Source organism: Brachyistius frenatus, unplaced genomic scaffold (assembly GCF_029030835.1).
Source record: "Brachyistius frenatus isolate BFR_SWC_R1_liver_20210118 unplaced genomic scaffold, ASM2903083v1 Contig_315, whole genome shotgun sequence".
NCBI classification, from domain to species: domain Eukaryota; kingdom Metazoa; phylum Chordata; class Actinopteri; family Embiotocidae; genus Brachyistius; species Brachyistius frenatus.
The window spans coordinates 68070-91499 of record NW_027210914.1 but is presented as its reverse complement, the minus strand read 5'-3'; the positions used below and the strand labels follow the sequence as shown (position 1 = coordinate 91499).

Genomic DNA, 23430 nt, shown 5'->3' with positions numbered 1-23430 from the left:
TGCTGCAAACGTGTGTGTGTGTGTGTGTGTGTGTGTGTGTGTGTGTGTGTGTGTGTGTGTGTGTGTGTGTGTGTGTGTGTGTGTGTGTGAGTGTGTGTGTGTGTGTGAGTGTGTGAGTGTGTGTGTGTGTGTGTGTGTGTGTGTGTGTGTGTGTGTGTGTGTGTGTGTGTGTGTGTGTGTGTGTGTGTGTGTGTGTGTGTGTGTGTGTGTGTGTGTGTGTGTGTGTGTGTGTGTGTGTGTGTGTGTGTGTGTGTGTGTGTGTGTGTGTGTGTGTGTGTGTGTGTGTGTGTGTGTGTGTGTGTGTGTGTGTGTGTGTGTGTGTGTGTGTGTGTGTGTGTGTGTGTGTGTGTGTGTGTGTGTGTGTGTGTGTGTGTGTGTTCATATATACATCAGGTTGTTCATAATGTAAACAGTGTTTCTCTGTTCATCGCTCGACTTTACGTTCACGACTTTATCTCTTAAAAACAAAAAACAGCGATTTCATCAGAGGAAAACTGAACTTTGTCAATTCGTTTCTTGTCTGAAAGGTTTCTTCAGCTCCGTCTGACTGTTGGGGAGTCCCAGGGTTTGGCCTCTTGTGTCGTTGTTAAATCGTAAAAACACCGTTGCTAGGCAACGGCAACGTGGATGGCTCCAGGAAGCCACAGAGGCTAACAGTTTAGCATGCTAACAGGAAATACAACGACACGGAGGGAAAAGAAGATCAAAGGTGTCCTCAGACGTAGATTATTATCTAAGTTATGAAGACAAACTGTACGTGACTGAAACTACAATATATCAGCTGAACATCCAACCAGACATGAAGCTCCACGACCTCTGACCTTTCTGGAAACAAACAGGTCACACCTGGTGAACTGGATGCTGGTAGAAGACGTTGTGAAGTGGTGACGACCACCAGAGGGCGCAGTTCATACGACTCTGAACACGGTGGATACGACAACATGGGAACGCAGCATCAGAGCGCCTCCTCTGGTCAGTGAAGGTCGTCAGTCTTCTCTGGTCAGCTGGGTTTAACATGTGACCTCATCGACTTCGAAGTTCAAACCTTTGGACTCCCCACCGGTCCGTCGGAGCTGAAGAAGACTTCCAGCTCAGAAACGTCTTCAGGTCCAGTTCCCTCCTGAGAACCGTTAACACGTGAGGACGAGCTGCTCAGTCAGATGTTGGACGGATTCTTTCACGGATTCACTTTCAACACAACGTGAAACTAAAACCGTTATCGGTGGAGCGACTCCGTCCTGCGACCTGCGACCTCTGTCAGATGGCCTTCCCCAGGATGAGGATGCTCATGATGAAGACCATGATGAAGAAGAGCCACATGAAGAAGCGATCCATGACCTTGGCGACCTTCCTCCACTCCCCGATGCGCAATTGAGCGGCCCGCTGGTCTTGGTAGGAGTTGGCGATGAACTCTACATTGCTGCGCAGTCCGTGATGCTGGCACACGCACACGGCTTTCACCAGCACCTCCCTCTGGGTAGGCCTGGCTCCGCCCCCTCCTTCACCTCCGACGCCCTTCTTCTCCTCCACATACGCCCCTCCTCCTCCTGCTCCTCCTCCTGCTCCTCCTCCTGATCCGGCCGGATCCTCCGGTCCTCCAGCAGCTCCTTCCTCCTCCGAGTGGTCAATGGTCACGAACAGGTCCTCCTTCCAGTCCGTCAGATCCTGCCCCGCCTTCAGAGACTTCTCCGCCCCCTCCTCCTCCACCCGCCCCCCCCACGCCTGCCCGTTCACATCCCAGTTGGTTCCTTTGGTGCTGCCTCCGTTGGCCGACGGGGCGTCGGACTCGTCCTGCGACGGCGGCTGTTTCCTAGACGACGCCCCTCCAAGGCAGTTCTCGCCGACCTCGTAGACGAAGCAGACACGGGCCAGATAGTTGAGGATGAATCGCTCCGCCCACTGCGGGACGGGACGGGCCTCGGCGCCACAGTGGTGGATGTTCATGATGAAGATGGTGAGCGCTGTGGACGTGGTGACCATCGTCATGGTGGCAATATAGTACTTCCCTGTTGGAAGAGGACATTTATAGTCAAAGCTGCTTTTTAACAGAATGTTTGATGGAGATTCGGTGAAAAACAGGAAGTGATGCGTTTACATTTCAGTTTTTTAAAGGTTTTTGTCACCGATTCAGTATCTGACCAAAAGTTGAATATTGTCACAACCTCCCCTTCTGTTATGGCATCACGCTCACAAGAATGGGGTCACAGTGAACTTTGACCTTTGACCATCAACATCTTATCAGTTCATCTCTGAGTCTTAACCTGAAACGGATTCAGCCGAGCTCGAAACACTCACGAAACACTTTAAACTGGGTTTTCAGTCGTCTAACAGAAGAATCGTTCTTTGTTTGTGAGTAAACTCGTTTAAAAGTTGCTCTCAGCAGAAATATGAGTGTTTAATGAACACGCTGCTGATGATTGTTGATCCCTGAACTGATTGTTGTATTTTAACTAAGTGACAGGTTCGACCGGCCGGTCTGAACTAACATCTTACCAACAACATCTCCAGATCTGCTGACTCGGCAGCTCTTACAGCAGTGAACTCAGAGTGTTGAATCTCACCGAGTGTTCGTAGTTCTTCCTCTGATGAGCTGATCTGAAGACGAACTGAAGCTCTGCAGGTCATCAGTAACTTATTATTAGAGATGGAGGTTGTTTTTTATTTTTCTGGGTTACAGTTAAATTCTCCATCATCATCTTTGGTGTCATCAGATGATTAGAAACAACGACCTGTTTCATTTTTAGACAGAAGACGTGTTCATCCAAGGTTTTCTAATTTGTCTTTATTATTTAGGAAGAGAGAAATGTACATATTATGAAGTGATTATGATCTGACTTATACTTCCACACTTTTTAAAACGTCTTCTTATTTCTTTGTGTTTTTTGGACTGAAATGTCCTGCGAACCAACACCACCCAAACCATCCCGTCTTTCCTCTCCAAACAAGTTGTCAGGAGCGTCACTGGTGCATCGTTATCTTGAGGCAGCAGAAGGTGACCGATCGACAAAAACCTACATTAACGATGTAAACTCAGTCTGAAGCGCATTTAGGTCGTATTTTTATAATCTGAGCATAAAGTGAGGTGCATGGTTCAAATGGTTGTACCAAGAATAAATCACTGTAACGTCACCCGTCGGTTTATGAATGTTTTCAAGCTTCCAGTCTGACATTTCAATCGGCACCATCTTGGTTTTTAAAAAAAGCCAGAAATGATGACCATATTTGGACGAGCTGGGGGCGGAGTGAGCGGCAGATCTGATCGGGAGCCCATCAATTAGTTGATTTTGTCGTTTCAGTACATTTTCGTCTCCTTTCGTAAATGAACTCCAGGTCAAAGTTGACTCTGCAGACAGACGGTGAGCGGAGCTGAGCTTCTGCCGCCCTCGTTGTTACAGGGATTGAAGAACGGGTGGAGTTTCTGAGTGAAGCAGCAGCCGGTGAAGGAGAAGATCAGAGCTGCAGTGTCGACGTCATAGAAGGAGACCAGACCTTCGTCGTAGTCCACGAACACACCGACCTTCTCCGGCTTCGTCCTCAGAGAGAGACGGACTCGAGGCTCTGTGAGGGCCGTGTACTCAGTTTGGTTCCTCAGAGACAGAGTCCAGGACCCGTTAGAAGGGTTCAGCGTGATCCGGTCCTTCCTGTCCACCAACTCCTTGACCACGCCCACATCCCATTTAGTCTTCCCTTTGACCTGAATCTCGTAGTAGAACCTGCCTGAAGTGAAACTGGGCTCTGCTAACACGCTGGCGTAGTAAGAGAACCTCTGCGGACTGTCGGGGAGGTTCCTGATGACGTCACCGCAGGTCACCTGTTTTCCGTCGTCAGACAGGACGAGCCAGGGATTGGTCGTTTTAGGATCCAGAGTCACGTCCACAGTAAACTGCCGGATCCTCGTCAGCTCGGCCTCAAACAGCTTCTTCATCTCCGTGCTGAGCTTCTTCTCCAGCTCGTCCACAGCTCTCACTGCAGTCCCTTCGTACGACGGAGGACTGATCCTCATGTCCGTCCAGTCCCTGGTGAGTGGAGCGGCGTTCAGGGACGGGAACCTTTGCAGGAGGTGGAAGGGGTCTTCAGAGCGAGAAAGCTGCTCCATCTCAGAGCTCCTCTTCATCAGCTCAGAGATCTCCTGCTCCAGCTCAGTGATGAAGCCTTCGGCCTGCTCCTCCGTCAGCCTCCTTTGGTGTTGAACAGGTCGCCCAGTCCTTTCTCAAGGAGCTCCCTCAGAGCACTGAAGACCTGAATGGCGTTGGTCTTCTCTCTGTCTGCCGCTTCCTCACTGACCTTCACCAACTCTCTGAGCTCCTTAACCTTCAGACATCTCTTCTGGATCTTCAGCTGAATTTGATCTTCCATCTTCCCCAACGCGGCCTTCTTCTCCTCGCACTCGTTTCTCAGAGCCTGCTCCACCTTGCAGAGCAGCGGCTGGTCGTGCTTCACACATATTCTGCTGTGGAGGTTCCCCAGCGGGTCGATGAGCGGACGTCTCTGGAGGCCGGCGACGGTCAGGTGAGGCTGCAGGTGAGTGTGGCAGTAGGAGGCCAGACACCAGGCAAGACTTCAGGGCCTCTTCTCTGCTGTCGGTGCAGATGTCACAGGAGACGCGTTGTGCTTCGGGACGTTGTGTCTCCAAGCTGCTGCTGCTGGATCTCTGTCGGACCTGAGCGACCATCTGAGAGATCAGCGTGTTGACCCGCAGCGCCGGCCTCAAGTAGAAGATCTCTTTACACATGGGGCAGTTACATTACATTTCAGTTGTATCCCTACCCGAGGATGGCCCCCCGGAGTTAGCTATGCTCCAGGGTGCAGAGCCCCCATCCTCTCTTGAAATAAAGTTTATTATTTGCTTTGAGTGTCAGTGGTTGTTGTGTAGTTTTATTCAGGCTAGACAGTAACTCTGAGTATTAAAGCTGCGTATAGTCAGGGTTAGGGTTAACCTTCGGTTGCTATGTTTGTGTTTTAGATTGGGTCCAAACAAACTTATTAAGACATCATCTACGGCACTTTAGTTTAGTACCTTCAAAACGGAGTTCGAACAACTACACTGGTTCTCAGTTCCTGCAGCTAAAACATTATCAAGAAGTGGTAGAAGTGAGTGATGATTCTCACCAATCAGCGGGACGCTCTCGGACGGCGGCATGCTCTCTGCCACCAGCAGCTGGAAGACGGTGAGCGCCAGTAGCACAGTGACGCCCAGAGAAACCTTCTCCCCAGAGTCAGCCGGCAGGTAGAAGCCCAGCGGAGCCAGGAAGGAGATCATCATGCAAGGTATGAGCAGATTGAAGATGTAGAAGGAGGCACGTCTCTTCAGGTGCAGCGTGAAGGTGATGTCGGGGTAAGGGTCGGAGCAGCAGCCGTACAGGATCACGTTCTTCTTGGCCGGCATACCCAGAACCTGCTCAGAGAAACAGATTTCACTTCATTAGACTGTCTCAAGCAGAACGGACAGTTTGTCTCTAAGCAGATAAGGACGGCGTCTCTCACCTCCCACTCCACGTTGGGGACAAAGTCCGTCAGATCGGCACTGTCCAGGGCGTTGATGAGGTCCATCTGGTTCCCGTTGTGAGTCCAGGAGCCGAAGGTCAGGTGACACTGCTGCATGTCAAAAGGGAAGAAGGCCACGTCCACGGAGCAGGAGCTCTTCGTGATGGCCGGCTGGTCCCACATGAGCTGTCCGTCGTTACGGAGGACGACGTTGGTCTCCATGGAGCTGGAGAACTCGTCGTCTGCACTGTGGAGGAGGAAACAGGAAGTCGTGTGAAGACAAGAGAGGGAAGAAGGAAAGGGAGTTAACCAATCATCAACCATCAGTTATGTCATCATCCATCAGTGATGTCATCGTTGGTTTGTGAACGTTATGAATCCTCCAGTTCAGATTCTGTCCGTCAACATCTTGTTAGTTCGGAGCGGTTTGGAGCAGGAAGTGACCATATTTGGACGAGCTGGGGGAGGAGCCAGCGGTGGATCTGACTGATCTGATTGGAAACCTGACGATACTACGTCCCGCCCACCGATAGCTGTAACCTGACTGCACCACAGGCCTGTCAATCAAACAGACACGCCCCCAAAAACAGGTCTTCTTGAATCTTGGAGCCGGAGGCTTTTTGGAGCCGACCTCTAGTGGCACTCGCTGGTATTGCAGCTGAAGACACTTCTGGATCAGAACCATTTTACAGACCTAAAGCTACGAACTCTTTTAGAAACAGTCTGTGATGTGAACTCAGAAGCGATTATAACTGCACCCCTTCTAGGCTCCGCCCACCTGTTGTACAGAACGATATCCGGTCTCCACACGTAGCTGCTGGGGATGCGGATGGTGTCAAGGCCGTCGTAGTCCTCCTTCTTCCAGGTGAGGTAGGCGTCCATCCACACCTGGCGGATCCACAGGTAGGTGGTGAGGATCTGGTTCCGCTCGTCCTGGTGAAACAAGACAGCAGCGTCAGCGCAGTGGTGACTCACCTCAGGAACACCTGGAGGAGGTGATGGTTACCATGTCGATGATCTGGGACAGCGTGATCTGCAGCGTGACATTGATGATGTAGTCGGTGTCCTCGACCGGCCGCAGGGCGTTGGTGTAGTTGGAGAACAGGTCGGTCAGCAGCTTCTGAGCGTAGCGACCGTGAGCCGCCGAGCTAACTGAGGAGCAGAAACCAGATTTAAAACCATCGATCTACTTCCTGTTTCCAGAGGAACGACCTCATGACCTTCATTTCTTCAATGTTTTGCCGATATGTCAACAGTACTCCTTCAATGCTGATTGGAAATCATCTGGAAAATCCAACTGTTTAAAATGTTGAACATTTTATCAAATTAGTCAACTTTTCACAAACAATTCCTGATTTTACTTTTTCTCAGTTTGATGAAACATTAACCTGCAGATTATTATTATTAATGAATTAATGCATGAAGTCCTTTTGTCTGCTATGATTTCCTGTTAATCCTGTTTCTCATGTCACCAGCTGAAGTCCATCACACACACACACACACACACACACACACACACACACACACACACACACACACACACACACACACACACACACACACACACACACACACACACACACACACACACACACACACACACACACACACACACACACACACACACATACACACACACACACACACACACACACACCATAACACACACACACACACACACACACACACACACACACACACACACACACACACACACACACACACACACACACACACACACACACACACACACACACATACACATACATACACACACACACACACACATACACACATACCATAACACACACACACACACACACACACACACACACACACACACACACACACACACACACACACACACACACACACACACACACACACACACACACACACACACACACCACGGTTCCCTGCTTAATTAACCTTCAGGTTTTACATGTTAATCAAAAAACGTCAGCAGAGTCGCAGCAGACTGTTAATTCCTTTAAATCCTGTTTACACTTAATGACAATAATGAAGATGATGATGAAGATGGTGATGATGATGATGATGATGATGATGATGATGATGATGATGATGATGATGATGGCGGTGTTGGTGGAGATGGTGATGATGGTGGTGATGATGATGATGATGGTGGTGGTGGTGATGAAGGTGATGATGAAGATGGTGATGAAGATGATGATGGTGAAGATGATTATGATGATGATGGTGAAGATTAGGAAAATGATGATGAAGATGATGATGATGAAGGGGAAAGATGCTCCCGTTGGTTTGTTTCTGTGAAGTTTCTCTTGGCAGTAAAAACTTGAACTAAATCAAAGTGTTCATATCTAGTAAATATTTTAATAAGCAGATGTTTTCTTTTCTAACTGTGCAAACAGAACATTTCCCTCCATAAATAATAATAATAACAATAATAATGAGGTTATAGTTGTCCCGTCAGGATTCAGCTCTGATAACAGTCCGTCACCATATAAGTAAAGTGGAATGAAACATGTTGAGGACTTGTTGTCCGTCAGTGTCTTCAGGCAGCCGAGGAACGACGTCTTCCCGCCAACAAACCTTCTGAGCGAGACGCTTCGTTGGCGTTCGTCTCAACGAGCTGCTGGACGATGAGTCGCCTGCTTCACGGCAATTATGGCTTTCAACTTTCTTTACAGTCGGTGATTCACTAAAACCAAACTTTCTGTGACCTTTAACTACTAATAATTATTAATAAATGTTTATAGTCGTCACTTATTGACCCTGAAAGAAGAACTTCAACATACTATGAACTAAAAAGGAAACGCGTCGCTGTAATGACCTTCAGATAAGAAGAGGATGAAGTATTAAAATGACGAGGGGGAGTTTTAACATCCTGAACAAACATGGAAATGTGGAATGAAAACTGTTCCTGAGCTCTTCGTTACATCTGATTGTTTTATATGATCAGATTTTCATCAGGATTCTTTTGATATTGTTGGTTGAGCTTCTTTTATTATGATGTTTAGGACTGAAACTAATTTTCCTGTTTTTATGAATTACCCTGCTGATTATTTTCTTGATTAACTGACTGATTATTTGCATAAACTCTGAAAACAGCAGTCCAAACTGATGAATAAAATGTATTTAAATAAATTCAAGGGAAAAGCAGCAAATTTTAACCTTTAAGTATCTGAAAGATGAAATATTTATATTTCTTTTTATGAAAAATGATATAAAAAGTAATAAAAATAGTTGATAATTAACTTCAAATCATTATTTGACAGTTTCCTCTGTAGTTTCATCTAAAACCATTTTCATGTGTTTTGTATATAAACTTTGTAAAATAAGTAGAAAGGTGTATGCTGTTCCATTATAATAATAATAATAATAATAATAATAATAATAATAATACATGCCACTAAAAGTAATTTTGTTATGATGAACGGTCCCCATAAAAAGACTAAAACCAGTTTATTGTTCTTTTACTGATCGTTCTGATGGATGAAATATGACCAGAATCAAATGCAAAGATTTATTCTCCAAAAACAGAAAACAAACCGACTTCAGGCTTTTTAAATCTAATTTTCATGTCACGTGAAACAACGTTTGTTTGAAACGTGTTCTGGATGTCGGACCCGACCTCCATTAGTCCTGACAGTGTTTACGAGCCGCTGACGGATGGAGCTGAAACTGGAGTGTTTTAGAAGCGTGTCTGAGCAGAGATGATATCTGTGACACGTGTGAACGGTTCTGGACCGGCCGGCGCCGTCCGTCACTCACATGTTCCCTTATTTGGTGTTCTGACGGTGGAGGAGGAAACACGACGCTCAGCTTTCTCCCATCGATGTTCCATGCAATACAGAACCCTGACATCTGTCAGAAACCCACCAGAACCACAAACTGGACCTCCTCAATGTATACTAGCACCTCCTCCTCCATCAGGATGGAGGAGCCGAGTGCTGTCTAACACATCATCTAAAATACCCCACAGATATTCTACAGAACCTCTAAGATCTGCTGGAGACCCACTGAAACACACAGAACTCCCAGAACCTCCTCATGGGCCTCCTGAACCTCTCATTCATGACCACAGCCTCCTTAATGCTCCTTCACATCTAGAACCTAGACTTAGACGTTAGGTTATCCTCCAAACACTCAGTCCAAACATGTGCACAGATACTGATTCCTGGTGATGACCTTCAAACTAACACGACCTTCAGGATAACCAAAACCTGACCTCAACCAAGACGTCGGGTCTCATCAGGACCAGACTTTGGTCCCCAGTTGGACAACTGGTCCAAACAGGTTCAGTGTTTAAACTGGGAGAGGAGCACACACACACACATGTATGTGTGTGTGTGTGTGTGTGTGTGTGTGTGTGTGTGTGTGTGTGTGTGTGTGTGTGTGTGTGTGTGTGTTATGGTATGTGTGTGTGTGTGTGTGTGTGTGTGTGTGTGTGTGTGTGTGTGTGTGTGTGTGTGTGTGTGTGTGTGTGTGTGTGTGTGTGTGTGTGTGTGTGTGTGTGTGTGTGTGTGTGTGTGTGTAAGAGATTGAACCACGACGGTCTGCTGAAGCCTCTGTGATCCACCTGATGACCTTTGACCCCCCGACTCATGAACTAACTCCTTCAGCATGTCTGTCCAACCCTCCTGGGAGGAATTCACCTTTTAAAGACTTGCTTGTTCTGTATTATTAATTTTCTTCATGATGTAACGAAACGCTTGGTGAGTTTTGTGGATGAAACGTTCAGGTTGTCTGAGGTCTGTTTTCTGTCGTCTAAACACGCTTCAGCTTCCTGGAACAACTCAGAGACTCTTTCAGGCTGAAGAGTGACCAGCGCTCATTATGCAAAACAAAAGTCTGCGTTTACAGTTGCACACGTCTTGTAACGTATTTAACTTACGTCATGTACGTTAAGTAGCTCAAGTGACATACGTAATGTTATTTCCATATAATTATTTATTTGAACCCAAACGCTCATCTTCTTCTGAACGGAACCAGCTGGGTTTTTGGCTCCTAAAACAAACACACCACTGACTGCACCCTCTAGTGGACAGACGGCTGTACTTCACAGGTCAGATATTCATGGCTTCATTTTCCTCCTCCACTATCATCAAGATAAAATGTATTCGTACGAAGGAAGCATCATTTCTTTTCATCACTCTGAGCTTCTCTCCGAACAGATAAATCCTCTGTGTTGATATTCGAGGACGAACCTGATGTGTCGGTTTTAAGTGTGTTTGGGATCATCTCTGCTATTTGACCTCTGGAGGTCACTGCTCCTCTATGTGGATGAATGGTGATTGACAGCTTTGAGGTTTATCTCTGTCAGCGTCTCTTCAGAAGATGTTACTCTGACTTAGCCGACGGTAACATGAGAGTTCATCTGGAAAGATCTCTTGATATTAGTTGACTCATTAGAGGAGGCGGAGTCTCAACTGGACCTTTTCTTTATTAATTGTGGAAAGGAGTGGTCATATTAAACCATATTCTGGTTTTCATTGTATTTTTAGATCTTTTTTCAGTCTGCATCAAACTGACTGATAGACGAGTGAATAAAAAGTTTTGTTCCTTTCTGTTGTGACTGTTTGCAGGTTTAAAACGTGACGTTTGTTTGTTCTGGACATTTTAAAAACGATCGCAGACACAAGCAGTCAAACATGAATCAATCAGACTTTGTAGAATTTCAAGAATCAAGCCTCAAATAAAACATCACTCATATTGATCTGTTCATTCCTTCACAATAAAAGCATGACTTGGGATCCGACCCCACATGTTCTGTGAAGCAGCTGTAACCTGTCCATCTTTGTCCTCCTGTCTTATCACAGAGACACAGAGTCCTGAACACCTCCACGTCTCCACATCTCCGTTCAATAAAACTCTGAAAGCAGCAACACGTGAAGCTTCCTGATAGCGAACTGACATTTATCACAGAAAAATATCTTCGATTTATTAGATATATATCTTAATATTTTTTAACTTTCTCTTAAATAATCAGAACTGGTTGATTTTCTTCAGTATGAATTATAGAAAACTTTTAGGATATTTTCATGCAAATTGTTCACTATTTTGTGACATTTTATAGACAAAACAAAGACATAATTATGCTTGAAACTAATATTCAGATTCACTGATGAAGAAAACAATTAAAGAATTTCTGTTATAAAACAAATGAAAAGTTTTTTAAAGGCACAATAATATAAAATGTTCAGGTTCGTTAAAGTTTCAGATCCAGAGGCTCCGCAGCAGCACACATGTCAATACATTTAATCCTCAGATTATGTCATGACTGACTTCACATTTTGGAAATAAATAAATAAAATCTAGAACCTACCTGTACATGATCAGAACATAAAGAAGTGACCTGTGTTGGAGTCAGACTGATGTAAAGTATGAAATGTTTGTACCTGGCAGGAAGCAGAGCAGCAGGAGGGACGTGATCGAGAGGAGCTTCATCCCGTCCTGGTTATTGATCCTGGTTATTGATCCGATGTGATATGGATGGAAGATGATCAGACATGAGCAGCGAGTGGCCGGCCGGCTCGGAGGATGGAGCTTACTGAGAGGAGGAGCTGCTGATGTGGGTCGGTGTGTTTGCTGCTGTGCGGTGGTCTCTGCTGTATGGGAGGTCATTAGTGCTACAAAACTGTGTTCAGTCACAGCTGCAGGACTGAAGGAGGATCAGAGACGAGCTGATCGGTGATCAGTCGGATCAGAAGCTGCTGATCGACTCCGAACACATAAACAGAAGACAGAGAGGAGTTAGAAGATCAGCTTTTAATCACAGACTGTTTTTAAAAGTGTTCCAGCTCTGAACAGTGAAGCCTAAAGTGTAGTACCACTGAGGACCACTAGGGGCCGTCTCCGTAGACTCCCAGTGAAAATGAAATCCTGAAATCCAAAGTCAGTAAATGTTTCCATCATGGTGTCGTTAGATAAACTCCTTTTGATCAGTTTCCTTCTGGAAATATTCATCATTCATTAAATATTTGGACTCTAAAACAGGTATGTTTGGTGGCGGGGCTCTTTGAGTGACAGGCCTTTGATGCAGTCAGGTTTCAGCTATAGGTGGGCGGGACATAGTTGTCCAAATATGGTCACTTGTGGCTCCAAAAAAACATGATGGCGTACATGTTTTGTCGTGATACCGAGCTGCAGCAAAATAAATGAGTGACTTCGGGTTTATTGTAGGAATAAATTTCAGAGTCAAGGTCAGACAGGTGAGTAAAGTGAACACTTGAACCAACAGATTATTATTATTATTATTAATTTTTGTGTGGAATTTGGGAGCTGTTACTTCAGATTATCTCTTCGTCTCGTTTTCATGATCTGGAGAACGAGATCTCAGGAAATCTCAAGAAAACTACGACGGAGTTTTTTTCAATTTGGTACAAACGTTCAGTCGGTCCCAACGATGATCCGATAAGAATTTGGTGGCCAAAGGTCAAAGGTCACTATAACCTAACTTAACACGTTTGCGGCCACAACTCTAGAATTCATTCACGAATTCACTGATAAAATGATGAATTGATGATATTTTATATCCAAAAGGTCAAAGGTCAACTTCAAGAGTTCAGCTTTGTTCAGAGTCTGTTCAACAACAACTTTATGACTGAAACTATTTGTGTGTCATTACAAACAAACATCCTCATCGTGATGGAAGATGTTTGAAGTGAATATTTCAGAGTGAACGTGAAGCGTTCCGACAGCAGAATGAATAAATAAATAATAAATAATAAAGTTTGAAAAGTGAGGTGAGGACATGCGGGGGAGATTAGTGGATTAGCAGGAATTAAATTAGCCGGCGTGATGAAGTCAGTAGGTCACCGTCCAAACTGACACTCACTTCTTCTTCTTAATGGATTTATTTTTGCTCTTTGATCCGGTTTCTTTCAGTTCGCTGATAAACGTTCAGTTCGACACGAAGACGAGAGATTTCAGAGCAAATAGAAAGATTCAGTTTGTCAAAGAAGGAAAGATGTTATTTCTGTCAACAATCTGATTATTTTCATGATGAAGAGAAAACTTTAAAGGAATCTGCCCCGTAAATCTAATGACCATGACAACAGACGATGCTTCACAGTTTAGATGAGTCACACATTTCATGTGGGGGATGGTCACCTTGACCTTTGACCCCCAAAATCTAATCAGTTCATCTGAGGGACCAAATGAAGGTTTGTATTAAATTCCTTCAGATATCGAGTTCATGAGAAAGAGACGAACTAACAGTGACAACGTGAAGCCTCCAGCAGTTGTCGTCATGGAAACACAAAACCTCCAGTTAAAGGAAGTGAAGAGGGTTCAGGTCTAAATTTTATATTGAATATACTTTAATAAAAAACAAACAGCAGCTCAGAGATGTATTTTTATAAATGTATATTTATATATATTTATATTTATATTTATATATATGTATATTTGATGAGTCAGCTCCTCTGTTGGACCAACAGGAGGTGGCGGCGGAGGCGCGGCCTCAGACCTCCCAGCTGGCTGCTTCATCCTGTTTCTCTTCCAGCAGCTTTTGTTTGGGACTCGAAGGCGTCTGAAGGTTAATTGTGGAGCAACTCCTCAACTCCTCCTGGAAATAAGAGGCGGAGCTTTCAGATGCCAACAGGAAGCCGTCATGGAGCCAAACCTGAACAAAGCAGAGGGGCGCTGGGAGCTGATGTTACAGACCGACAGCAGAAGGAGATCAGGTGTCACCGGCGCTCGGCCCGGTAAGCCCCGCCCAATCCTGCAGATCACACCAAAGTGTTTCCACAGGTACGTTCAGGTGGAAATTCTTCTCTGGATCTGCAGAAGAAACAGTTTCATAATGAGTAAAGTCCGTTTTCAGAACACGTGGAGGATTGGGACTTCCTGTCCAGCCTCCTTCCTGCCACGCCCACCTCACCCAGTAGCTCCGCCCAATTCCTCCACCTGCAGCCGCTCTATAATCAGGCCTGTCGGGATATAAATGTCTCAGATCACGTACCTCTGTGATTTCACGTACATTTTAGGACTCTTCCATGTTTAGCCCTGCCCCTTCATGCTACGTAGCCAAGATGGCGACCGTTTATTGAAGTTGGTGGCGCTAATGCTTTCGCAGAACGTATTAAAAGGAAAAACTATGCGATTCGTAATGTATAATGTGCTGCATGTTTCCATGGTGACGGTGTTAGAATGTGAGTGTGTGATCGGAGACACATCGCAGGTCTTTACTTCCTGTTGTCAGATTTAAGAACCTGCAGAACAAAGAAGTTAATTATTGGGAGGTTTCACTCTGACTGGTTTCTCTTAAACCTTTGAACCAGATGTTTCCTTCATGTGAGCTGTCAGTAAGGCGGTTTTATGAATGTCTATCTGCAACTGAAAGTTTTCAGTCTGGTGTTCAGCTGGTTCATGTGATGAGGAAGACAGGGATGAAGAAGGGTGTGATTTCACCTGAAGCTCCACAGGAAGGCGCCAGAGAGCTGCAGGACGACTGAAACGAGGGAAGTGAGGGGATATGTTGAGCATGTTTGTATGGTCATGTATGTTGCATGCTGTAGTTACATTAAAACTAAAAAAAAAGTGTTCATTCGTTTATTCAATAAATAATTTTTTTTTAAAAGTCTTATTAAAATGGTTTAAATTTGTCATTTGAAAGGTCCCATAAAATTAAAGTCTGGTTGTTGCTATTATTATTATTATTATTATTATAAATTGTAAAATAATAAATTACAAGTCAATTTCCTTTATTACAGAGAATCTGATCAAAAAGCTTAATTTACAGTGTGTTGTATGACTGATAATGTTCATTTCAAGGCAATCTGAGTTAAAGGTGCCTAAATGTCATGAATCAAATTTAGATTATTGCAGCTTTATATTGTATACATGTTATGTTATATATTGTATAAATATAATATGATATAATTAAATATAGAATAAAATAATACAATACAGTATAATATAATACAATTTAATATAACATAATTTAATACAATATAATATAAAATAATGCAATTTAATATAACATAATATAATATAATACAATTTAATAAAACATAATTTAATAAAACATAATATAATATAATACAATTTAATAAAACATAATTTAATAAAACATAATATAATATAATACATTTCAATATAATATACTTTGAACTTTTGCTGAATTTCTTTGTTTTTGCTGCTGAACGTGCGGTGACACGACTCCTCTCTATGAATGGCTGAGCGGCCTGTCAATCACTGAAGTGGCAGCCAATAGCAGCGGTCGGCAGGCGATACAAACTAGCAGCCGCCATGTTGTCGTCTCCTGGGCCCCGGAGGGACGTCCGGTAGTAAACAGTAGATGACGGAACCAGACTGCAGCTGGAAGCCATGAGCCGTCCGTCCTCCGCCGGAGCCGGAGCTGGAGGACTCGGGGCCGGGAAAGGAGGCGCGGGAAAGCACGGGGGGTCGGGAGGAGGCGCCGCCGCTGCCGCCGCAGCAGCAGCCGCCGGTGTGGGCTCCGGCTCCGGCTCCGTCGCCCCGTCCCCGACCGCGTCCCTGCCGGCCGGCCTGCCCGGGCAGCCCGCGGAGCTCACGGCGCTGTTCGAGTGCCCGGTGTGCTTCGACTACGTCCTGCCGCCCATCCTGCAGTGCCAGGCCGGTCACCTCGTCTGCAACCAGTGCCGCCAGAAGCTGAGCTGCTGCCCGACCTGCCGCGGCCCGCTGAGCCCGAGCATCCGGAACCTGGCCATGGAGAAGGTGGCGTCCACGCTGCCCTTCCCCTGCAAGGTGAGCACACCTGGACCGGTACACCGGCCCGGTACACACCCGGGACAACTTCTACACACGGCCTCCTCACGCACACGGTGTGCGTGTGTCCTGTGACGTCACAGGGGCGCCACAATAACAAAAACAAACCATAAAGTTTGTAACTGTGACGCGCTGGTGAAGCATTCAGGTACACTCCGGTGATTTTAAATGCAACTAAGAAGAAGTTATCAAGGTTTACTGTGAAATGATCCGCGGTCCCTGAACACACCACTGGTTTATACAGCTGTGAAACATCACGGTGATGAGTTCACCGTCTGTAATAATAGTAGGACATTAGTGTCTGTGGTGAGTTCACGGTCTGTAATAATAGTAGGACATTAGAGTGTCTGTGGTGAGTTCACTGTCTGTAGTAAATACTTGATCACGACTTTTTGTTTTTGAGGTTGTAGTTTTTATAATTTATTTCCTTGTAAACCTTGAAAGGATGTTATTGATCAGATTGATGATTGATCGGTGATGATTGATTATTGATTGGTGGTGATTGATGATTGTGTCGCTGTCCGTGGTCCTGAATGTGTCGCTGTCCGTGGTCCTGAATGTGTCGCTGTCCCGGTCCTGAATGTGTCGCTGTCCCGGTCCTGAATGTGTCGCTGTCCCGGTCCTGAATGTGTCCCTGTCCCGGTCCTGAATGTGTTGCTGTCCCGGTCCTGAATGTGTCACTGTTGGTGGTCCTGAATGTGTCACTGTCGGTGGTCCTGAATGTGTCACTGTCCCGGTCCTGAATGTGTCACTGTTGGTGGTCCTGAATGTGTCACTGTCCCGGTCCTGAATGTGTCCCTGTCAGTGGTCCTGAATGTGTCACTGTCCCGGTCCTGAATTTGTCACTGTCCCGGTCCTGAATGTGTCACTGTTGGTGGTCCTGAATGTGTCACTGTCGGTGTTCCTGAATGTGTCACTGTCCCGGTCCTGAATGTGTCACTGTCGGTGGTCCTGAATGTGTCACTGTCCCGGTCCTGAATGTGTCACTGTCCCGGTCCTGAATGTGTCACTGTCGGTGGTCCTGAATGTGTCACTGTCGGTGGTCCTGAATGTGTCACTGTCGGTGGTCCTGAATGTGTCACTGTCCCGGTCCTGAATGTGTCACTGTCCCGGTCCTGAATGTGTCGCTGTCGGTGGTCCTGAATGTGTCGCTGTCGGTGGTCCTGAATGTGTCACTGTCCCGGTCCTGAATGTGTCGCTGTCCCGGTCCTGAATGTGTCACTGTCCTGGTCCTGAATGTGTCACTGTCGGTGGTCCTGAATGTGTCACTGTCCCGGTCCTGAATGTGTCGCTGTCGGTGGTCCTGAATGTGTCACTGTCGGTGGTCCTGAATGTGTCACTGTCCCGGTCCTGAATGTGTCACTGTCGGTGGTCCTGAATGTGTCACTGTCCCGGTCCTGAATGTGTCGCTGTCGGTGGTCCTGAATGTGTCGCTGTCGGTGGTCCTGAATGTGTCACTGTCGGTGGTCCTGAATGTGTCACTGTCCCGGTCCTGAATGTGTCACTGTCCCGGTCCTGAATGTGTCGCTGTCGGTGGTCCTGAATGTGTCACTGTCCCGGTCCTGAATGTGTCGCTGTCCCGGTCCTGAATGTGTCACTGTCCTGGTCCTGAATGTGTCACTGTCCTGGTCCTGAATGTGTCCCACAGAGTTCACGGGTAGCTTCATAATTGTTCCCACTGAATTAAAAGTGAGCTGAGATGTGGACCTGCTGATCGGTGTTTATTAGAAGATCTCTGGAGGAGGTGGAGGTGAAAGAGGGGAAGTAGGAGGGGGAGGAGGAGAAGGAGGATCGTTCTCCTTTTATTCTCTCTCCTGATCAGGTTTCTGTTTCCCCGCCCCCACCTCTCAGCTGACAATGTGTGTGTGTGTGTGTGTGTGTGTGTGTGTGTGTGTGTGTGTGTGTGTGTGTGTGTGTGTGTGTGTGTGTGTGTGTGTGTGTTTTTCTGCTGCCTTGTTGTTTTTTCACCACAGAAGAAGAAAAAAAAATTATTCCTCTTGCTGCAGTGAGAGACAGAGGGACAGAGGGGACAGAGAGACAGAGAGACAGAGAGACAGAGGGACAGAGGGACAGAGAGACAGAGGGAGAGGCAGCTGCATTACTGCTGTTTAGATTCTGCAACGGTACGTGTGTGTGTGTGTGTGTGTGTGTGTGTGTGTGTGTGTGTGTGTGTGTGTGTGTGTGTGTGTGTGTGTGTGTGTGAGAGAGAGAGAGAGAGTGTGTGTGTGTTGTGTGTGTGTGTGTGTGTGTGTGTGAGAGAGAGAGTGTGTGTGTGTTGTGTGTGTGTGTGTGTGTGTGTGTGAGAGAGAGAGAGAGAGTGTGTGTGTGTGAGTGTGTGTGTTTGCTGATTGACGAATCGTTGAGTGTCAGATTCTGTCAAACGTTTGTTGTTGTTTGTTTGTTGTCAGCTGATGTTTATCTTCCTGTTTATTGACTTCAGCGATCGATGATCAAAACTGTTAATGGAGTTATTGGTGAAAGATTGTTTGTGTGTGGTTCTAGTTATTGATTATTGATCAATTTGTCAGTTATTTTCTTGATTGATTGGGTTTTTTTTTTAGCCCAAGCATCTTTTATCAGATTTATTGATTAGATGATTATTGATTTTAATGTTGATTAATTTAAAATGTTTTTTGCTTTAAATTCTGATAGATTTAATGTTTTGAATCAAACTTTATTTATTTGAGACCAAAACAGAAGAAATACAAATATGGTAATTTATAATAAAATAATAAATAAATATAATAAATAATAAAGATGACAAATTAAATCAAAAATACAAATAAAATAAATCAGTGTACTGATTTATTCTGACAAAACAAAACTGAGAAGTTTTATTATTTCTTTATTTTCTGACCTTAAAATAATCAATCAATTGATCAAAAAAATAATCAGCAAATTAATCAATAAATTTTAAAAAAAATCACCTCATTTTATTTCACAGTAAAATAAAAAAATAAAAGCAGCCGAACGTTTTATTTCTGTGTGAACGGAACGGTTTGTGTTTTGGACTTTTGGTCGAACAAAGTGAGACCCTGAATGCCTCGTCTGAGACAGACTGATGGACATTTTAAAGACAGAGTTATGAATCAATCAAGGTTGAATGCTGCTGTCTGAACAGTGGACATCATTAGATGTAGTCTCTCCCACCTGCACGGTTGTCCTTGAATGCACCATCCAGCCAGAGTGATTCAATTTACAGAAAATAAGTTGCTGGTGACGTCAGAGGGAAGCAGCTGGTTGGTCTGTTGGAAACATGTTGGACAGATGCACCTGTCCAACATTTCCAACATGTCCAATAGCCGTCCTGCAGACAAACCGTCTCCTCGTTCAGATGAATCTGATATTTGATCTCTGAGGTCCGACTGAAGTTTCGTCTTCCGTCCGTCTGGTTTTGGACGGCGAGCCGGAGGGACAAAAAACTAGAGAACAAAGTTCCTGCTGAAATATGAAACTTTATTAGTTTAGATTCTTTAAACTTTATTTATATAATTTATGTTTTTAAAACCTTTATTTAAACCCAGTAATGTCACAGCAGAGTGTTCTGAAGGTCGTGTTCAGTCTGACGGAGAAGAGACGTTAAATATCTTCATCTGGATTATTGATCGTTTGGTTCTGACGTGTTCAAATGTCTCGTTTTGTTTGATCAAAAGTCAAACGATCGATCGGTTCCCTTCTGATGGACTAATCGGCTGACTGACTGCTCGTTGCAGCTGTCGCGGGTTCGATGCTTTGCCCCGCCTCCTGCCTGCCTTTCCTCAGGGAGTGGGCTCAGTGGCGCCGCCTGCTGGGCTGGCCGCGCCCCCACGGAGTCGCTTCAGCTAGCGCCGCAGGGCTAACCGCTAACACCGGCCAGCAGCAGCAGGGGTCAGAGGTCAGGGACAGAACCCGTCGACCTGTCGGACGCACCAAACCGCTGACGGGCAGCCAGGTGAGTCCAGGACGACAGGTGTAATGAGCACATAGGTCCATCTGAAAATAATCCCTCATTCATTAGAAAAGAAGATTCAAGAAGACCTGTTTCTGGGGGCGTGTCTGTTTGATTGACAGGCCTGCGGTGCAGTCAGGTTACAGCTATCGGTGGGCGGGACGTAGTATCGTCAGGTTTCCGATCAGATCGGTCAGATCCGCCTCTGGCTCCTCCCCCAGCTCGTCCAAATATGGTCACTTCCTGCTCCAAACCGCTCCGAACTAGCAAAGATGGTGACGGACAGAATCTGAACTGGAGGATTCATAACGTTCACAAACCAACGATGACATCACTGATGGATGATGACATCACTGATGGTTGATGACATCACTGATGGTTGATGACATCACTGAGAGCCGCTGGAGGATGTTTCAGTAGTTTGAACGTTCTCAGCAGTGTTGCGTTTCCCCTAGTGTCCTGTGGTGTCCTCTAGTGTCCCTTGGTGTCCCCGGATGTCCTCTAGTGTCCCCTTGTGTCCCATGTTGTCCTCTGGTATCCCTTTTTGTCCCCTGGTGTCCCCTCCCCGAATCTCTGGTCTCAGGTTGTCCAGTTTCTGGGTCATCTGTCCGTCCATCACCTGTAAATGAGACACGTGTCACCTGATCTGAGAGGACACGGAGACGCAGGTCAGAGTTAAATATTCATGGACAGACGGAGGTCCGTTTCCTGTGTCCTCCTGCAGCTGTGTCCACGCTCGTAGAGCGGAGACGTCCCCATAGAGACGTCCCCGTAGAGTAGAGACGTCCCCGTAGAGTGGAGACGTCCTCGTAGAGCGGAGACGTCCTCGTAGATTGGAGACGTCCTCGTAGAGCGTAGACGTCCCCGTAGAGATGTCCTCATCAGGACTGAATCGGTTTCCATCCATTAAACATAAAACAGAATAAATCAGTTTTATTTTGAAATGCTCTGCTCTGATTGGTCGGGAGGTGAAGACGACGTCTTCGTAACCGTTTGATGTTTTTAACGTGTTTGATTCTAAAATAAAGCAGCACCGAGGTTATTTTAGTAACCAACAATGTTTCAGATCATGAAGATGAAATCTATCAGACACATTAATCCTGAATAAAAACTCCCATGATGCTCTGCTTCCCTCCATCCTGTCTTCAGTACGCGGCGGCCGGCTGCCTGCTGACGCTGCATCACAGCGAGAAGCCCGACCACGAGGAGGTGTGCGAGTGTAGGCCGTACACCTGTCCGTGTCCCGGGGCCACCTGCAAGTGGCACGGAGCGCTGGACGCCGTCATGCCGCACCTGATGCACGCACACAAGTCCATCACCACGCTGCAGGTGAGCACCTCCACCTGTCAGGAGTGGGCGGGGCTTTAAGCCAGCGTTCGGATGGGTCATAATGAAGACGTATTAAGGGATTTATAAAATCTCGATATGATCGTTTGCTATCGGTCACTGCGTTACACCTCAACACTTCCTGTATTATTTCAAATTAAAAGCCCCACAGTGTTTTATTCGAAAGAAACCCGTCATAAAAAGGCTTTTATTGTGAAACATTTGCAGGAAGGTGTTGTAACTTTAAATAAATAATGCAGAACACTGCTGCTCCCAACTTCTGATGTTTCTCCTCACGCTGTTTTCGTGTGTCTCTGTGTGTGTCTCTGTCCTCAGGGTGAGGACATCGTGTTCCTCGCTACAGACATCTCTCTCCCCGGCGCCGTCGACTGGGTGATGATGCAGTCGTGCTTCAGTCACCACTTCATGCTGGTTCTGGAGAAGCAGGAGAAGTTTGAAGGTCACCAGCAGTTCTTCGCCGTCGTGCTGCTCATCGGTACGAGGAAGCAGGCCGAGAACTTCGCCTACCGCCTGGAGCTCAACGGGAACCGGCGCCGCCTCACCTGGGAGGCCACGCCCCGCTCCATCCACGACGGCGTGGCGGCCGCCATCGTGAACAGCGACTGTCTGGTGTTCGACACCTCCGTCGCGCACCTGTTCGCCGACAACGGGAACCTCGGCATCAACGTCACCATCTCCATGTGCTGAAGACGGAGACGGACCTCACGGGGACGGACGTTACGGAGACACAGGAATTATTGTCCCGCTGTCCGTTCGGTCGACAGAGCCTTATTATCTACCACCTCCTCCTCCTCCCCGTCCTCTTCCTCCTCTTTTTCCTCCTCCTCCTCCTCCTCATAACAATAATACATTAATAAAAACCTTTGTATCCTCCGACCACGAACACGTCTGTAACCTCCGACCTCGCCGCTGTATTTTCTGTGTTCGTTCAACAAAACCACTTTTTGATTTAACCTCACCACCGTCAGAGGCGCTGACCTCTGACCTCTGACCTCACTTCACACCGCGAACAGAGTGTCACCGAAAACGGCCTCCGGTCTTGATTTGAATACGTTTCAATTCGAACACATCGACTGATTACGAGACTTTTTCTGCTCCGAGACCGAAAACGAAGTACGTAAACGTTAATAGTTTATTTAAATCTCGTCCAGAAACTCTGTTTATTTTGATTGATAATAATCATTGGTTATGAAATGAGGTTTTTCAGCTTCATTGCGCGACAGTTTCCTGTGACGTTATCGACTAACGTTTAGCTAGCCAAGCTACGCTAACAGTTTACAGGAAGTTAACGCTAATAAAAATACATGTGACCAAAGTGTCGTGAAATGAATACGATGATGTTGAAGGTCACGTCTTCTTCAAGCTGATCGAACACGAGTGTTTCTCAGAACAACGTTTTCTATTTGTTAGGATTCATTATCAATGAATTCATTACGATGATTAAAACTCAGGTTTTAGTTTCGACGTCGAAGATGTTCGTTGGGAAGAAAAGTGACGCTAACATATGTTAGCGTGCAAATTCCTGTTAACTCTACGATGAATTCCTGTTTACTCTCACGTGAAGTTTGTATTCTTGTATTTTAGATTTCGTACCCGTCTGTTGCCAGAAACTAACGTAGCAAGCTAACGTGTTAGCTAAGATGTTAGCGGCGGAATATTTTTAATCTTTCGCTGACGAGAAGTTAACGTCGACTTTTTATTCTTATGTATAACTTCAATCGTTAACTCTAAGTGAGGACGAACCATTTTTTTTTATCAAACTTATTTGCCAAGTTTACTCAAATTTAAATCAGAATTTTTATAAATTAGAAACTAAAATAAAATTCGATTAGAAATTCAATCATTTTATTCCAGTTTGTTTTTAAGGGCTGTAATCAGATTAACTAAATAAAAAGACGTACTTGAACGTGACGACAGAGGAAATGTCGTTCTGTCCA

General features: G+C 45.7%; 2 protein-coding genes and 1 pseudogene across 2 annotated transcripts; 1 reads left to right on the top strand and 2 right to left on the bottom strand.

Annotated features, from left to right (window-relative positions):
* Positions 1-1257: 1257 nt before the first annotated feature.
* On the bottom strand, positions 1258-11913 carry LOC138635564 (neuronal acetylcholine receptor subunit alpha-10-like). The gene is made up of 6 exons (XM_069723105.1): positions 11865-11913; positions 6491-6636; positions 6263-6417; positions 5485-5731; positions 5110-5395; positions 1258-2006 (listed from the first exon to the last, which is right to left on the bottom strand). Exons 1-6 carry the CDS (start codon positions 11911-11913, stop codon positions 1258-1260), a joined length of 1632 nt encoding a protein of 543 aa, XP_069579206.1.
* On the bottom strand, positions 3332-4744 carry LOC138635557 (E3 ubiquitin-protein ligase TRIM21-like; annotated as a pseudogene).
* Positions 11914-15684: 3771 nt separating the features above from the next.
* siah2l (seven in absentia homolog 2 (Drosophila)-like) lies at positions 15685-22612 on the top strand. The gene is made up of 3 exons (XM_069723073.1): positions 15685-16197; positions 21296-21475; positions 21809-22612. The coding sequence occupies exons 1-3, from the start codon at positions 15799-15801 to the stop codon at positions 22178-22180; spliced, it is 951 nt and encodes a 316-aa protein (XP_069579174.1). The 5' UTR covers positions 15685-15798; the 3' UTR covers positions 22181-22612.
* The last annotated feature ends 818 nt before the right edge of the window (positions 22613-23430 follow it).